A 17,951-nucleotide genomic window follows, 5' to 3' on the forward strand; every position below is an offset into this window, starting at 1 on the left:
AGGGGGCTGTCTGTTTTCCTATTCTTGGGCTTTCTTTACAGATGTCTGGTTGATGTTTTTTGCGGGGTTCTGTTTTCTGTTGGCATAGAAGTTTGGTTTGGTTAGGTGTTCAATTGTTGTTGGTTGTTCTTCTGAGGTGGTTGTTGGGGGGTTGGATCAGTTTGTTAACTTAACCTAGTGGTGTTTGGGTGTACTTTTTGCGTATCCTGAAAGAGTTCTGAAGTGTGAATGTCTAAAAAGTGTTTTTAAAATAGGCTAGTTGTAGGTGTTTCCCATAGGGAATAATGGAGATTGTGCACCTTCTTTGGGGGGGACCATAAAATGCCCCCCAGAGCCCAATCTTCATGACACATGGAGGGTCATTAGAGGACAGTTAAGAGTAGGTCCACAGCTAATTAGGTGCATTTTGCTTTCAAAATGCCACCCCCTGCCTCCTGGATATTTCCCATAGTTTTCCCCATAGAGAATAATGAAGATTGGACATGGCTGGGGGCACCTTCTTTGGGGGAGGTGTCATAAAATGGCCCCTGGGGTCCAATCTTCATGAAAATGGGGGGGGGGAGAGTTAGAGGACAATTCGGAGTAGGTCCCCTGCAAATTTGGTGACATTTGGTCAAAATGACCCCCTCCAGGCCACCAGAAATTTCTGAATTGTGTTTCCCATAAGAAACAATGGCTAGATTTCACTGAATTTGTTCCGTATTACCAAACCAAACTGGAGAATAAGTTCAGTATTTGGGGAATACTATTTTTTTCCAATTTGGTACTACCAAACTGAATCAACCAATTTTTTCCCAGTGCACACCCCAAAAACTGACTCAGTCTATACTACACATGCAAAGGTCTCCAAAAAATGGGGGGAGGGATTTCCCTCCTTTTTCTGGGGCTTTTTCCCAATTTCTGACCATGCGTACACAGAACATTTTAAATTAAATTTTATTTATTGCATTGTTAACATAAATAAGCCTACAATCAATAAAATGTTTAAATATTGCCATGTTTTTGTCAATGAAGTAATATGAATACAAAACCTGGCATGCTGTGGAAATAGATAAAGGGCTTAAAATACAAGATAAAAGCATAAAGCTTACAAAAATTGAGGGACGGGCTGAATATTAAAGGACTACTTTTAACATTAATTTCGTATGATCCAGATTACTACAGAATAGGATACAACTCTTATTAAATCTATTATATAAATATTAGTACAAAGTCAAGGAAAGGGGAAAGGACAAGACAAATTTTACTGAATGACCTTATGGAATTCACCATTTCAGGAAAGGTACAATTTCAAGCACAACACAGAAAACAATGGGATAATATGCTTGCAGGAACTCTGAAACATCCAAGTCATATCAGAGAAGGTATTAAACTATTCAGCTCCCAACAGAAATGACTCTTAGGAAGCAAAGGGTACTTTCAAAACATTCTGCAGTTTTCTCATGCATGCATACAAGCATCTTGGATACATGTGAAGGTTCTCAAAACAATTAAGAAGAAAACAGCATTGCTTCAGATTCTAAAGAAGCCAATTGCCTCTTAAAATTTCTTTCATCAGTTTAACAGATTTTGGTAAAATGCCATACAACCTTCGCCCAAAATGTAACAAATTACAATATATACTGTCAGTGCCCAAACTTACATAAATTTTTTGGGACTTCAAACATTACTTGGGTAGACTGCTGCTGCACCATGACACAGCAAAACCCCAGAGTAAACATTTTATGTGCTGCAGAGTGTAGCAATGTATCATTTATTAATATGGTTGCAAAGCTCTAATATTAAAGAAAGGCTCAGTAAGAAAATCACACGCTTACTTGTAGAATATACACATTGCAGTGAATACCTTTCAAAGAACATTTAGGTTGTTGACTAGATTCTAAAAGTTATTTGAATCACATTAAACTATCCTTTTAAGTACATTTACCTGTGTAGTAAAACTTTGCAGGCCATTCTGATTATTTTTGCTATTCCAAATGAGCACTTCATATAAAAACACTTCATTTGAAGAACAATACAGTACGGTATTCTCTGTTGACTATTCATTCTGCTTTCTCGACAACTTCAATAGCTGCTTGTAAGATGGCACTTCTGGAGTGCTGCACTAAGCCCTGCAGTCTACATAGAAATAGACTGCAACATGAGGTCACTACTGACAATAAGCTGCCCAATCAACATTTTAGCTCTAGTGAGCATTTAAGTCTACTTATTCTTGGTGCAAAATGGTGGATCCTATGGATTCTTGACAATAACACCAATTTTCCCAGTTTGAGCACCATATTTTACAGAAAAAAAGATTCAACCATTTTAATAAACAGTAAGGGAACTGTGGATTACCTTAGACAAAGTATGATTAAGGGGAGAAGAATCATTGCAATATATAAAGTTTATAAAATTAAATAAATACACATTCTGACCTAAAGGTATATTAAAAATCTGTCAATGAAGACCAGACAATTTCAAATACAATTTCATAATGAAAAAGTTGATAATTATAGCCCCTATTGTTTGTGAACAGGTCTAAGAAGAGGTTTGCCTATGAAGAGAATCAGTTTCTACTACATCTATCTTACTATAGAAGATAACTTCGTAAAAGATGGTCACTTGTACTTAGCCTTATATCCAAAGCAAATGACAGAAGACGGTATCTTATTTTTAATCCACTTACAAAGTTTCAGTTCATGAAAGAGTTAACTATACTATCAGATGAGCTCTGTGCAACATAGCAGAATGCTTTCTCATAATACAAGAGAAAACACAGAAGGACATGTTAAATGCAGCTAAACTGACCTTTTTCTACTATATATACATTTTCTCCAAACCACTACAAGATTAGAGAGGAAAAAAGGCCAGCTCTGTGACAAGGCCACAAATCTAAGAACAAAGTTTAAATGTTTTAAAAATGTATACTATACACACGTAGAAAGATGTGCAATGGAACAACTATGCTTTAAGACAAAGGCAAAAAATCTGAAAAATTAAGCTCTTTAGCAGAATATTTTATTGATTCATTGATTATATTTCGTTGCTGCCTTTCCAGCAACAGTCTCTAACAGAATAAAAACAAAACAAAAATAAAAAACATACAACAAATAAGCTGAGCAGCAATAGTTTAAAACTGGAAGATCAGCATAAAACACCACTTCAGCCAGAAAGAACTCAAACTCAGATTGTAATCAAAGCCAGAAAACTACAGCCACAGTCAAAACAAACAAACAAAAACCCCAATCCAAAATTATATACAGCAATTCAATGGCCCACCACCATCACACTGGAAGGTAGTCTGGAGTAAAACAGGCTGAAAAAGAACAAATTGAAATTGAATCCAGACAAGATAGAAGCGATCATCATTGGAAAGGCAGAGATCCTGAAGGACATTGTATTCCCTACTTTTGATGGAGTTTGTCTGACTCTTGCAGACTCAGTTAAGAGCCTAAGGATTATACTGGATCCAGCGCTACATCTAGAAAAACAAGCTAAGACAGTTGCAAAAAATGCTTTCTACAAACTCAATCTAGCCTGAAAGATAGCAGCCTACATCTACACGGCCAATCTGGTCACTTGGATCCATGCCATAGTAATATAGAGGACCTGACTACTGTGATGTACTGTACCCAGGTCTCCCCTCTAAGTTAACCTGGAAACTTCAGTTGGTTCAGAAAGCTGCAGTTTGTTTATTATCAGGATGGAGCTAGGAAAAGTATGAATATTACTCCCATTTTGCAGTCACTCCACTGGCTGTCTATCAGCCACTGGGCTTAATCAATGTACTGGCTATAACATAAAAAAATTTCATGGCCTTGGTCCATCATATCTATAGGACCACCCCTCTCACTATGTTCCACCATGGCAGCTTTGCTCATGTGTACAGAACTGCCACCTTGCACATGGGCAAAATCAGCTGCTGCCCATACACGTGCATTTTTGGTATCATTTTTAACCATTGTAATTGTTGTGAACCACTTCAAGATATTAACTGAAGAAAAGCAGTATAAAAATTGTAACAACAACAATAATGATAATAATAATACTCTGTGGTGGCCCCCACAGAAATGCTCTATTTAGCATTTTTCAATCTTTATATTAGATTCCTGCTAGTTTTAAAGCTTTGCAAATTTGCATTTATATACCCATTTATATATTGTTTATTGAAATGTCTTTTAAACTGACTGCACTGGGTCACACTGTGTAATCCTCCTTGAGTCTCAGTGAGAAAGGTGAACTTTAAATATCTAAATAAATAAAAATTAAAACTGTAAAGCTTACTGTCTCTCAGTTTACCTTACAGGATGCCTGTGGCTAAAATATTCATGCAAACTCCTTGGAGGAGGAGGAGGAGAAGATGAACCTTAATAAATAAAAAACTTTAATAAAAAATAAGAGAACTCTGATGGGAGGTTCTTACAAATACTGCACCACAGGAAGTTCACTGGTTCTCAAGAGTAAAAAGTAAACACACTAATTTGCTGCCTATACTAGAAACTTCATTAATACCTTGTTGAAGCTGCAACACTGCATGACTCCAAGATGCTCTCGACCATATCTTGAGGCTCTATATCTTGCTTATATTCTGGGTCCTCCATATTTTCTTCTTCTTCTGGCAGTTCTGGCTGGTCAAGCTTTACATCATCATCCAATAGATCATTTATCTTTAAAAAAAATCATTAAAATCAAGATGTTCCAATAAAAAAAAAGATTAGTAACATTTCAAATTTGGAGGGAAAGTATGCTTTATGGGAGGCGACAGAAGAGGAGCAAGTGGTAATAACTTTAGGCTCCTTGTGAAGGCTGTGATATAATACTGGGGTAAAAAAAATCAAAGTATAAAAACATGGGGGGTTTGTCTATACATCTTCAAGGACTTTTTAAAATCAATTCACACTTTATATAAACATTAAAGAGGATAGAATTATCTTTAGTTTGAGCTGTGAATGGTTACAGTACAACCATTAATAATGGACATATAACTTAAAGACTGTTGACTGTTTTTATCCCACCCACCCCACTTCCTAGCAGCACTTGCAGGCCTGGTAACATGATCTTCAAGAAAAAACATACCTGAATGTTGAAACCACAAATTTCCCATAGAAATCTACTTGGTCATCCAAAAACAGACTTTTGGGTCTCAGAAATTGCCATCAAGATAGACAGCAACAAAGCCACTAAAGAGATTTTCTAAATTGGCATTTCATAATACTGCCCTACCACATTCCTTCATATCTGACATAAAACAAATTTATTCACATGTAGCATACTGTAATTCATCTTAAAGAGAATGTACCTGGAGGACAACAATATACATATAAATTTTACACATACACACATCTTTCACTAGGTTTGATTACTGGTTCATCTAGCCATGCAGCTCTCCGAGATCTCACATAAGCCTTTTCGAGCCTATTACCCAAGGTTTTTTTTAACTGAGATACCTGAAATTGAAAGTAGTAACTTCTGTATGCAAAATATATCACTTTGCCCTTTGCTAAGTTTTATCTAATGTAGAAACTATGGAGAAAGAAGTCAGGGAGGACAAAGCAGGCCCCCTCTGGGGCATCTGACACAACCAGAAGTGGCTGTGGTAGAACAGGAAAGCACACACTAACAGCAGAATGAGCCTCCATGAGATAACATAAAACCCTCTTAGAAATAATAAGGAGAAACTGAATCTCAGGAAAAGGCAAGGCTGAGGGAAAGTGAAGCAAAGCACCTGAAAGTGGAATACTTGAAATACAGATAAAGTTATAGAACTCATCAAGTGGAATGATAACTGAAAAGCCCAGACAAGTGAAGACACTAGGAAGGCAAGAGGAAAAGGAGACCAACAGTAGGACAGAACACAGGTCAGAGAACTTGTGAGTGTTGATAAGGTAAACTTCTGGAAACTCTGTTTGCAGGGGCACCAAGCTCAGATATTTGACACATTACAACCAAGAGTCTGGGTTATGCCTTCTAAGGCCCAAAAGTGATCTCGGTAATCACAAACATACAGCAGTTTCCATTGATAAAAGAGGCAAGTATCTCTGTCAACAAAACATGCCCTCTGATGAATAGACCAAGCTCGTCTTCTCCCATGCAGGCAACATTGTCAGCCCTCATCACACTCGCCTGCTCCCCTGAAGAGTTGAGCAGTTGATCTTCATGAAGGTCAACCTGCCACTCTTCAATTTCCCAGCTCTGGACTTTGAGAGTGAGTGAAGAGAGCATGTCCTTGAGCCTGCATTCTTTCTCAGTCTGTGTTGGGGAGGTGGGGAAAAGCACTCTTCCTAAAACTTAAAACTTAGGTTGAAAACCAGCCAGACTGTTTATCCAGTTGGCACACTATTAAAAAATTCACATTTGCAACTTGGAATCTATCCCCACCCCCCACCGCCACACACACACAAATCCAGCCCAGTCAGAACACGCATTGGATCCTGCCACAATTCTGTACATAAAACTGAACAAAGCAGCACCAAAATATTGTTCTTTTGCCACTTATACAGAAGATTCAGAGAGATGTTAAGGAAAGCAGAGGCCATACTTCCAATGTTTTAAAACAAGCAAAAGCCAAACTCACAGACACACCCAAAATGAAGCTAGTGAAGGCTATTGTGTTATGGTGTTCTTAGGTTAATTTCCTTCTTTATGGGAATGGGTGGGAACAGTAGGGCCAGTGTTGAAGGGCAGATGCTGCAGCTCTGTCTCAAGGCTTCTCTGGGCCACTCAGTGACAAGGTAGGCCATGCGCTCTGCACAGAGAGAACATGGGTCACCCCAAATTACCCTAGTTCTCACTTTCTGAGGTCTTCCTTTGTGCGCGCGCACATGTGTGCGTTTGTCTGCATGCACGTGTGTTCCCGCTTGCCACTGCCAGTTAACTGGCTGTGCTTGAGCTAGGTTGCTGGTCCTGCAGCTGTGTGGTTGATGTGTTGGTACTTAGTTTCTGTTCTGTATTACCACACTGGTCCTCGATTCTGCCTAGCTTCTGTGAATGACACTGATTCTGTTGGGTTTGCACCAGTATCCTTTGTTTCACTTTGCTTCTGCTAAGATGCTCTGGTCTGACATTAGTTATGGCAGAATTCTCTGGTTTGGCATTGATTCTGTTTGGCTTTGTTGGTTCAGCTCACACTGGGACTGGCTTTTGGCCAGGGATTGCCCCTGTGTTTGGCTAAGTTTCTTTGGCATGGAAAGCCTTGAAATTTCCTCCTCATAGGAAACAATAGAAAGTGACTGGGGCACCTTGTTCAGAGGCCCATAGAACTGGTCCAATCTTCTTGAAACTTGGGGCTTTGCAGTGGACTGGAAAGAGCAGGTTCCGTGCAATTTTGATGAAGTATGCACAAAGAACAGCTCTCCCACCCCCCAGATATGTTCCCTCATAGGGAATAATGGAGCTGAATATATTCAGATTCCTGAATAAAATCCAGATCCAAATACTATACCAGTGTTTCTGGACCCAAATATCAGGAATATTGAATATATATGGTGTTACACATAGCCAGATCCAAATACTGAATTTTTCTGTGCACACTCCTAATAAGGTTTGAGGCAACCACAAAAGAAAACCAGCTAGTAAGTTAAGAATATATTTGTGAACTAGTGCTGATAAAATTTTTGTTACTTATACCAAAGAATTTTATTAAACTTAAACAGTACTTTGATATTCTTACCTGCTCAGTTATTGAACTTAAATCATTAGATGAGAAATCCTCCTCTTCATTTTCAAAGAGCTCATCATAATTCACTAATAGTCCCGCCATAACTCTGCTAACTAGTTCTTGTTCTTTCAGATCCTCCACATCTGTGTAAATGCTAAGGAAAGAAGGCCAGAAAAAAGTTTTTTATTTCAAAAATATATTTTCCAAATGTTTCTAATAGTTGCCTGCTCTGAAGACTAGCCTGCCTTGGTGGGGAGGAGCCTAAATATACATATTGAGGATTCTGACTCCATGCTCCCAACTCCATGTCTCTCCTGTGACTTCCCAAGCTCCTACCCAAAAGTGATCTAGAGCTATTATCTTCAACTTTCCAAACTGGAGAACCACCTTTATCCCACAAACAGGAAGTCTGGGACCCACTGAGCTACAAGCATGTGATAGGAAATCATAAGACATTGTGGTCTCATGACATTAGATTAAGAAAATAGGATAATGGAGGGGCCAGAGGGATGGCCCACCTCACTAGTATCATAGGCAGCAAGTAAGAGAACCGAGGACAGGAAATATACTTGCAGCACTAGGTAGCATACTACAAAGAAACCCGCCAGCACAAGCAGATTCAGAGACGCTTCTCCTTGCAAAAGCTCTCCCTTGCCTTCTACAAAATGAGAGCCACTGTGGTGGTGTGGTGTAGTGATTAGAGTGTCAGACTAGGACCTGAGAGATCCAGGTTTGAATCCCCACTCTGTCATAAAAGCTTGCTGGGTGAACATGGGACAGTACACACATACATACAAACATACTTGTGACTGTTGTGTGGATAAAATGGAAGAGAGGAGAATGATGTAGGCTGATTTGGGTCCCCATGGGGGAGAAAAGCAGGGTATAAATGAAGCAAATAAAATAAAACTTGATTTTTAAATTAAATAGTTGAATTTGAGAACATTTAAGAAACACCCAACTATTAACTGTTTTTATTTGAGTGTTTATTGCGGTAACCTAAACAGCAATAAAACAGATTTTATGCAAAGGAAACTAAAATTTCTTCTGTCAAGCAATTTAACTGTCAAACCATTTAGAAAATGACTACTGCTATACTGCTGTAAAAGTCTGTAATTTCTAACTTACTGAAAGACATCAGGACCAAAAACTGCAGCCAAAGAACTTGCAGACCAAATCTCTTCATGATGTGATGCTACATTAGCTAAAAATCTACACAGAAATTTTAACAAACTGTAATTAAGAGGCGGAAGCTGCTGCAAGAGGAACCTCAATTTTCTTCCAAATTCATCTTCATTATAATCTGCAATTATAAAATGCAATGGAAGAATTGTTAATCAAACTGGGTATAAGCAACTGTGCAGCATCCTTAAACATAAAAGGCAAAGTGTGTTGCCGACGATGCACATTTTATCCTGGTGCGCCTGCACAGGAGCACCAGGATAAAAAGTATGTCATGGCCAATACAGCCTCCAGAGGATGCCGTCCTGTCCTGTCCCTGTGCAGGGCACAGCCCCTGTGGGATGGCCAAATGGGACGGCCTGTCCCTCTGGAGGCTGGCGCTGCAGCAGGTCAGCCAGGCAAGCTGGACCATCCCTCCGGAGGCTGGCGCCGCAGCAGGAAGGCCAAGCGAGCCGGCCCATCCCTCTGAAGGCTGCGCTGCTTTCTAGGGCCCATTTTTTAAAATGGGCTCTGTTACTAGTCTTTCAATATTTAAGATGACAAGTACCAAAACATAACATGAAATCAAGAATTTCATGTTTTTATCTGGCAACGATTCCAAATTTTAACTCCAAACTTAAACAGCATGTAAGCATTTTAATATACATGACCCATTTTTCCTGCTTACATACTTTTCTGCCTTCCCACACCACTCATTATTTCAGCAAGACCTTCTACACATACCTCCTCTATTGTTTCCAGTTATTCCAGAATATTACTATTGGTCAGCGTACAAAGACAGTTTATATACAGATGCTGTAAAATGGATTTACACAGCCCTGAACAAAGGATTTATTTTCAGCTATACATGACGACACTCAAATTCCCCCATCACTTCGCCCAGTTTCGTAATAATTCAGAATTTACTTTTAAAACTACCATTAATATCAATTAGTCAACCATAACCTTGACACCGACACGAGGAAGAGTTGCTAATTTGGGCTAATGAACTATTGTTATGTTTTAGAGGAGACATACTAGGACTACACTTGTAGGCTTGGGAAAAAAATACTTCTACAGGTGGATAGTAATGTTTTTCAAATGGATAGTGTAATACAGTAATATCCTTGGGGAATAAGTGTCTGTACATAAAAAGTACAAACAGGTTGCTTACCTGTAATTGTTTTCTTCAAGTGGCTATATCTGAAGTCACACATAGTTTTGTGCTTGAGAAGCCACTCCAAAAAACTAGTACTCAGATCTCCCCACCCACCTAAAAGGGAATGGCTCCATAGCACTCTTCTCAAGAAGGGAAGGAATCTTTTTCTCAAAAAGGCTTTAATACAGTGGCACAAAAGCTGTGCTGAAGAAGGGGCACGTCAAACTCAATGGCATATCTCACCAGTAATGTTAAAAGTTCGTGGTGTAAGTTAGCAGAAATAGTTTGAGCCTGGTTCTTATCAAACAGATAAGAATGGGAAGCACCAAGTTTGTTAAGTTAAAGACTTTTAGCTTTGGAGGAAATTTTTGTATCGCCATATTGTTTATAATGTGGACAGTACGGGTGTGCGATTCAGGTTTCAGATTCAGGTTAAGTACCCAAATCCAACCGGATTCGCAATGATTCAGGATTTCTGAATCAAAGCTTCCTGAAGTGATTCATATTGCTTCAGGAAACTTCGATTCAAGGGGTTAAAATGCCCCTTTACGTGCCACTGCAAAGCAGCACAGAAAGGGGCATTTAAACCCATGGATCAGCTGTTTGGTGGGGAGGTCCTCGCCAAGTAGCCGATCCAGCCGGTGGGGGTTTAAATGCCCCTTTCTGTGCCACTGTGAAGCTGACCCAGGCCTTCCCCGCCACCCAGCTGGCTGCTGTGGCGGTGGAGAAGGTGGTGTGGGCCCTGCAGTAGCTGGCTCTGGCCTTCCCCATCGCCCAGCTGGCCGCTAACGTGGCGGAGGAGGCAGCGTGGGCCCCGCAGGAGCTGGCTCTACACTTCCCCACCGCCCAGCTGATCGGCCTCCCCTCTCCCTGCCGACCAAGTAAGTGGGGTGGGTGGGTTTGCCCCAGGGGTGGGGGGTGGTTGCTCCCCCTCACTTCAGTATGCTCCGAATCTTTACGGAGCATACCAAAGCAAGCTAAATACCAGAATCTGGTAATTCTGGACTTTTGGGGGCCAAAATGGGCCCAAAATGGCTGAAACGGCCCAGATCAGGTCGCTGCCAGGTGGGGGAACCCTCCCTCGCCCAGCACCAGCTTGATCCTGGCCATTTTGGCCCTAATCCGGGCCATTTGGGCGCCATTTTGGGCCTATTTAGGGCCCAAAACAGCCTGGATCAGGGCCAAAACAGCCAGGATCGGGCTGGTGCGAGGTGAGGGAACCCTCCCCCACCCGGCAGCAGCCTGATCCAGGCTATTTTGGCCCCAATCGTCGCCCAAAATGGCCAAAATAGGCCATTTTTAAAATACCTACAAGACACCAGTCATGTGGGTATTTTAAAGAGCTGCCAAAACGCCATTCTGGGGCATTCCGGCTCAAAAAAAGCCCTGATCAAGATATGGATAGATAGAACATCCTTGTTTTCTCAAGTATGCCACCAGTATGGCCATACATTTTGTGAAGTCCCTAGGGGATGTAAAAAGACATGGCAAAACTTTCTGGTGTGGATGAATCTATTTAGATTCCTAAGTTCCAGGATAAGTCTAGCACCTCCATCCTTCTTATCCACCGGGAACTTACTGGAGTAGAAGCCCCACCGTGATTCATCAGTAGGTACCTCCTGTATTGCTCCTTTCTTTTGCAGTTCTACTATTTCTGCTTGTAACCTGTCAGAGAAGGCATGCTGGGAGAAATCAGGAAGACTCCGAATTGGGTAATAGACAAGTTCTCTTCAAACAAGGATTATCACCATGGGGAAAAACAGTTTTAAAGTGTCTGATTTGTTAATTTCTTGAAGCTATTTAAACTTTATTAATATTATTCCACTACCTTCTGAAAGTTGTATCAAATGCATATATAGTGTGCCAGGAATAACTGGTTCTGGAAGTGCTTGAAGAAAAAATCTAAGAAGACTAATAGCTGAAGGTACATCCGCTTCTTTAACCAGGTCCACATCTTCTCCATTATCATATCTTTGTCGAAGCCACTCAACTGTTTCTGCATTACCATTGACTTGAAAAAGCCCTTCTTGGTCTAGACCTCCTTAAGTTAGAATAGAAAACCAAAAAATAATTCATTACTTTACTTTGAGTCTAAGGAGACAAAATAGAAATGTTTTAAACAAACAATTAAATTACTCAGTACAATGCAAGGAGAAAAAGCAGTAGGAATATAAACAGAAGTTAGCAACATTTGTAGGAACATGGACCAGATGCAGACACTACCTGTCTAGATTAACATCTGTAATCATTGCTGTACAGCCTCCACTGTTCTACAGAAACTTCTTTTCCTATTTGAAATATGAATACTAAATACTAAATATCCCACCAAAAGGAAACATGGTAAGAGCATACAATCCACCAACAATGAAAACACTCTTCAGTCAGTAAGAATGTTTTCACAAAGCCAAACAAGGGTTGGGCTGCAGTTCTGGTAAAATGTCCATCACATTAATAAAAGAAAGAACAAAAGATCTTGTGCTGCTGTCTCGATTTGATTACATTGATTTTACTTTGTGAGCCACCTTCACCAGATCTTGGGATCTCTAAATCAATAAATAATAAAGTTCTTAAGCTCAAAACAAGAATGAATAAGCAAATATTTATGTATGTATATATCCATATTTCAAGCTTATAATTAAGCCACTTACCATGTTCCTCGATATAGTCCACAATATGGCGAACTATGAATGGAACTTCATTGCCCGGCTGTCCTTCCTGCTGCAGTTCATCGAGTGGAATTCCAAATATTTTGTTAGCGAGAACAGAGTTGCAGTTACTTGAGGAAGGGGAGGAACTCTTCCTCATATCTTTATGCAGCCCAATATCAAAGCTGTCTTTCTGTAAAATAAAACACTGTTTAAGAGTAAGGGTACCATGAGGGCATCTTGTCATCAGTGATTCCCATCTATCCACCAAGGAGGTAGGACCAAAGCTCCTGTCTCCTGGGCAGGAGTCATCCATATTCCATTCAGTAACTCTGAAGGAGTTTCAGTGCCAGAAAAACTTAAAAGTAATTCTCAACTTGTTGAACATTAGGGAACCTTGAAATGGAAACACAAAGTTTACAAGTTCCAATGTTACACTCTTGCTCTGAGGGGGATGTCACCTTATCAAGGGACTTTAAAAAGCAGTCATAGCTCATGTCAGGTGAGTAGAAATAATTACTCCACCCTAAGTAGATTTTGCAGAACCTTCCTGCCAAAAGCTGTATCAGCTGAGACAAGGACCTTGTTCAGGGTGAGGAAAAATGCCAGTCTGGAATGGGGAAGGCAAGGACTTGGGAGGAGTCTAGGACCCCACAAATACCACCTTCTGCTGGGGAACCAAGAATGACTTCTCCAGATTGACCTTGAGATCCAGTTGGTTGAGGATGGTAAGAACCAGAGATATGTGCTGGAAAAGAGGTTCTCTGGTTTGGCCCACTAGAAGCCAATAGTCGAGATAGGGAGGAGTGGTACACGCTTTTTCTCTGAGGTAGCTCACCACAACAGCCATGACTTTCGTAAAGATATGAGGGGCAGAGAAGAGATTGAAAGGAAAAACCTTGTATTGGTATTTTTCAGAGCCACACTGGAAGTGAAGAAACTTTCTGAAGTGAACATTTATTGGAACATGAAGAAATGCATCCATTTGAACATGAAAAAATGCATCCTTTAAATTGACACTAACAAACCAAACTTTCAAGGGGGTAAAACATCCTTTAACGACAACACAAAGAACTTTTATAAAACTATGAGCTTGTTTAGGGAATGAAAATCTAAATTGGGGCAGGAGCCCCCTAACTTTCTGTCCACAACGAAATACTGGGAAAACACTGTCCATACAAATGGATGGAACCAGTTCTATGGCCCCTTCTATTAACAATGACTGCATTTCCTCTATAAGCAGGGTGGGGGTGTTTAGAAGAGTTGCCTTGAACTCCAGGTAATAGCCTTGGTTGACAATGGACTACACCCAAGCTTCCTGGGTGATCAACTCCCAGGCCTTCAGAGGAAGTAAGTGGATGCCTGGTGGGGCACAAGAGGTTTTGGCATCAAGACCTTCATTTATTCAAGCCAGATTGATCCTTTGGGGATTGGGAACCATTTTTTTAGTTGATTATGAAGTACCTCCTATAGAATTGAACAGAGGTGGAGGAAGAAGACCGTTGAGAACCTCTGGACAATGTATGCATTGGCTGGGAATGGAACCAATTGTATTTATTATAAGGTGGGTATGGCCAAGGGAGATATCTCTGTCTGAAATGATTTGAGTAGAGAGGAGTGATACCCAAGGATCTAACTGTTACCTTACCAGGTCTCAGCCTTTAAAGGAAACGTCTTCTACCCTCATCCTGTGATGAAGGAGCAGTGCTGTAGTTCTGAGCCATGTATGTCTATGTATGACAATAGCAGAGGCTATAGCTCTGGATGAGCAATCCTCAATAAGTCTGGCCATATTAATCTGTTGTTTGGAGAGCCTTTGCTTGTCATCAGGAATTACATTCAAACATGAACTTACCTTTTGCCCTGATAGCCTCATAATTACCAATTCTAAAGGTCAAAGCTGCAGAAGCATAAACCTTCCTATCAAGTATGTTCAGTTTCCTCCCTTCTTTATCGAACAGAGCCAAGTGGCCTGTGCTTTTTTGGAAATCTTTCTCTTGGAGGGACTTAGTGACAATGGAATTGGTAGGGGGAGGTGAGTAAAGAGAAACCTAACCCTTCTTGTTTGGTCTTATATATATTGTCCAGCTTTTTTTGTCATCACAGGACTTGAAGATGGTCTGGACCACAGATCTTTGGTCACATAAAGCATCCCCTGCATGATCAGAAATGCTACAGGTCTGGCTGCTCGCAAGTGAAGGACCTTGAAGACTGGATCCGAAGAGGTCAGAGCAGAGCAATTCACCTCAATTTCCGAAGATCTTGCCATTCAAACTAACTGCTCAGTGTACAAGAAGAGATTCTTACTTGGAGAAACAGCAGAAGGAATTCAGTAAGGAATTCTGGGGGAGATGGTTCTAATACAAAATCTGAACCAACATTGGAGTTGTTATCAGACTGTGTAGCATTGTTTAATATTGGTGTTGTCTTCTGGAACTGAGGTCAGAACTAATGTGGACTTTATTTTTCACCTTGATTCTGAGTGATTACTTCTTCATCATGGAAGAAGTAATGAGGGAGCAGGTACATGGCCGGTGAGCCTTCACATTTGTAAGGATAGTTATGGTAAAGGGGAACCATATGGAGAGTAATGGAAACAATGGCATCTTTGATTATGAGCCAGTTCCAGTTGACTGTTATTGTCAGACAGAACAGAGGAACTTCTCTGCCTTTCAACAACCTGTATCAGAGATGGCAGCAGATGGAAAATGGCAGTAGATGGTTCAATGACTTCAGGAATTTCACCCTCTGAGAGAGGGAGAACTAAAACAGAGCAGTATCTGAAAGTTGGAGATGGGGTTCTCCGAACTGGATAAACCTGATTGAACCCAAGCAGTCGGGCCTGAAGAAGAGGATTTCTTCCTCTTGTGTTACTTTGATGTCAAGGGTTTATCAACATGCTTCCACTTGAACTTAGTCTTTTTTGCAGGCAGCTCTGACAGACACCAAGGTGGAACCAAGGAAGATGCAGCTGGAACCAACTGGTCCTTCTGAACTATGTCAGGTGCCAAACATCCTGGTGGAACCAATGAGGCCTGTTCTGGGTGCTGCAGTTCTTTATCCGCAGCATTGTGATTGGACTTGGTAGAACTCTTGAGGGCTGACTCCCAAAGAGCCGCTTTGAGTTGTGATGCCCTCTCATGATGCACTTTGGGTATGAATTGTTTGCAGACTGCACCCCGCATGGTGTCACGGTGTCTTCACCGAGACAGAAAAGGCATTTGTCATACCCATACGACTGGGCCATCTTCATTCCACAATGAATGTCTTGAAAAGGGCCTTCAGTGCCATGGACTCGAAGGCCCTAACTCGCATAAAGCACAATGAATCTGAGGAGCAGAGAGAAGAGACGTCCTCCTTCAGTGGCAGCAAAAGAAGAACTGAGGGAGGATGCTGCTCGCCCCGCCTTTTATAGCCATGCCTGGGTGAAAGTATGCAAAAAGGCTAGACAAGAGACTTACGCCTCTAGGAGCTTCAGAATGTCTACAGCTGGCCTGCGCATGCACAGATCTCAAATGGGACTGCACAGAAAACACAACGATGAACAGAAGTTCAAGTTTTGGTCCTGCCTCCTTGATCAAAATATAGGAATCATCCATGACAAGATGCCTTCCCCCTCAGAGTGAGAACTAGCTTATCACATCAAGCACAGATATTTTCAATAGTCAATTCACACATTCAGTTGCAGACCATTAAGTATTCACTTATTCAGTAATGTAAAATCAAAAGATATTTTTGGGGACAGGCTTCCACTTTACATTTGTTTTCTTGCTTATCAACTGTAGTGTTTCTTCAGCCTTTTAAAAGGCTTTTTTTACTGTTTATTAAAACTCTGAAATCTGTTCCAATAGAAGACAGTTTTATTACTGACACAAAAGTCAGCCAACCACACTGTGTGCTGCACAGCCGAGAAACAGGAAGTTGCTTCATGACTTAGAGATGGGCCTAGAGATCAATGCCATGCAAATACCATTTGTATTACAAACTAGTAAAACAAGTTCAGCCTTAGACCAACCCCTACAGTGGAAGTATAGGTGTGATCAGTGCATTTCCACAGCAGCTTTGTGACTGGAATGCTATACATCTGTAACATCCTTATATTAACTTTCCAGTTGTGAGATTATCAATCCAAGTTTAGCAACAAAGACTGTAATCCTAAGAACATTTTCTAGGCATAAGATCCAACTAATAAAATGGGACCTATTTTTAAGTAGCATACATCAGTAGAATCAGTTATATTCTACTTCCATGCTACATCCTAACTGTATCCCAAATTTTTACAGCATTATGTTGCAAGTGTATATAAATGCAAAGCCTGCATTTTGTTGTTTATAGTGTCTACTATCAACTTCATGTTTCATTTAAAATCATGCAAAATTATGCAATCATTAACAATATTTATCGAATATTCTCCTGCATGTTTTACAAATGTTATTTTGAAACAATTTATATTTAGTCATGATTACGCTGATGTTTATATTTTTACAAAGAACTATGAACTAGAAAGTACTAAATATAATAAACATTGTGGGCTCTTATACCACTTTAAACATTTAATACCCGGTGTACAAGCTTACTATTACAACACAGAACACAACAGTGAGCTTGTACATCCGGTGTACAAGCTTACTATTATAACACAGAATTCAGAAAACACTTTTATAGAAAAAATGGCAAATCATACCAATAACTGCTCCAAGGACTATTTTATATCAATTTTGAATTATAACCAATACACTGCATGTGATTTTGTGATGACTGATAAATTTACTAACTTAAACCTGATACAGTACAGTTCCCTATAACCTCAGTCAAATAAAAGCATTCTCCAGAATTGTGTTCAGAAAGTTCATGAGGTAGCCTTGGAATAACTCGCTGCCCTATCACTGAAGCATTTTTCCCCACAACTAAACAAGGGATATCCCGTATGTATTTGAAAGCAGTGGCATGTATTTTATAACTCCACCAGCCTAAGAAGCCTTTCTGCAGCTAACAGCCACTTAAACTGCAGAAAGACTCCAGTCCTTAGGCTAGAGAGTGGATCTTCCTCCAGCCTAAGAACACTCGTGGGCTTGGTAAACCTTGTATTCTAAATGCAAATTGTTTCTGTTCATTTACACAGCACACCCAACTAGAAAAAAGGAGGAAAATGTAGAATTGGCTAGGAAGTAACAAAAGAACCAGAGGCCTGTTGCTAAACTGACAGCAAATACAGTGCTGGAGGCCATATCATCAGATTCAGAACTATGCCTGCAGTAGACCACCACCAAACTTTTACAAATTGTTTACATTAAAATATTCATGTCAAACAGATCTAACATTTATTTTCAAACTATAGATTAATTAG

At 40.3% G+C, this 17,951-nt stretch overlaps 1 protein-coding gene across 4 annotated transcripts in view; it reads right to left on the bottom strand.

Moving 5' to 3' along the window:
* The window catches only part of FAM13B (family with sequence similarity 13 member B), a 67,584-nt gene that overhangs the window by 32,224 nt on the left and 17,409 nt on the right, over positions 1–17,951 (bottom strand). For all 4 annotated transcript variants that reach the window (XM_054976273.1, XM_054976271.1, XM_054976270.1 and 1 more), the window contains 5 exons: positions 12,608–12,797; positions 11,788–12,000; positions 8,768–8,942; positions 7,652–7,793; positions 4,495–4,649 (listed from right to left, as the gene is read on the bottom strand). In XM_054976273.1, the coding sequence (XP_054832248.1) occupies positions 4,495–4,649; positions 7,652–7,793; positions 8,768–8,942; positions 11,788–12,000; positions 12,608–12,797 (875 nt within the window). The remainder of the gene's footprint in view (positions 1–4,494; positions 4,650–7,651; positions 7,794–8,767; positions 8,943–11,787; positions 12,001–12,607; positions 12,798–17,951) is intronic.

This window comes from Eublepharis macularius, chromosome 4, assembly GCF_028583425.1.
Source record: "Eublepharis macularius isolate TG4126 chromosome 4, MPM_Emac_v1.0, whole genome shotgun sequence".
Taxonomy (NCBI): Eukaryota; Metazoa; Chordata; class Lepidosauria; order Squamata; family Eublepharidae; genus Eublepharis; species Eublepharis macularius.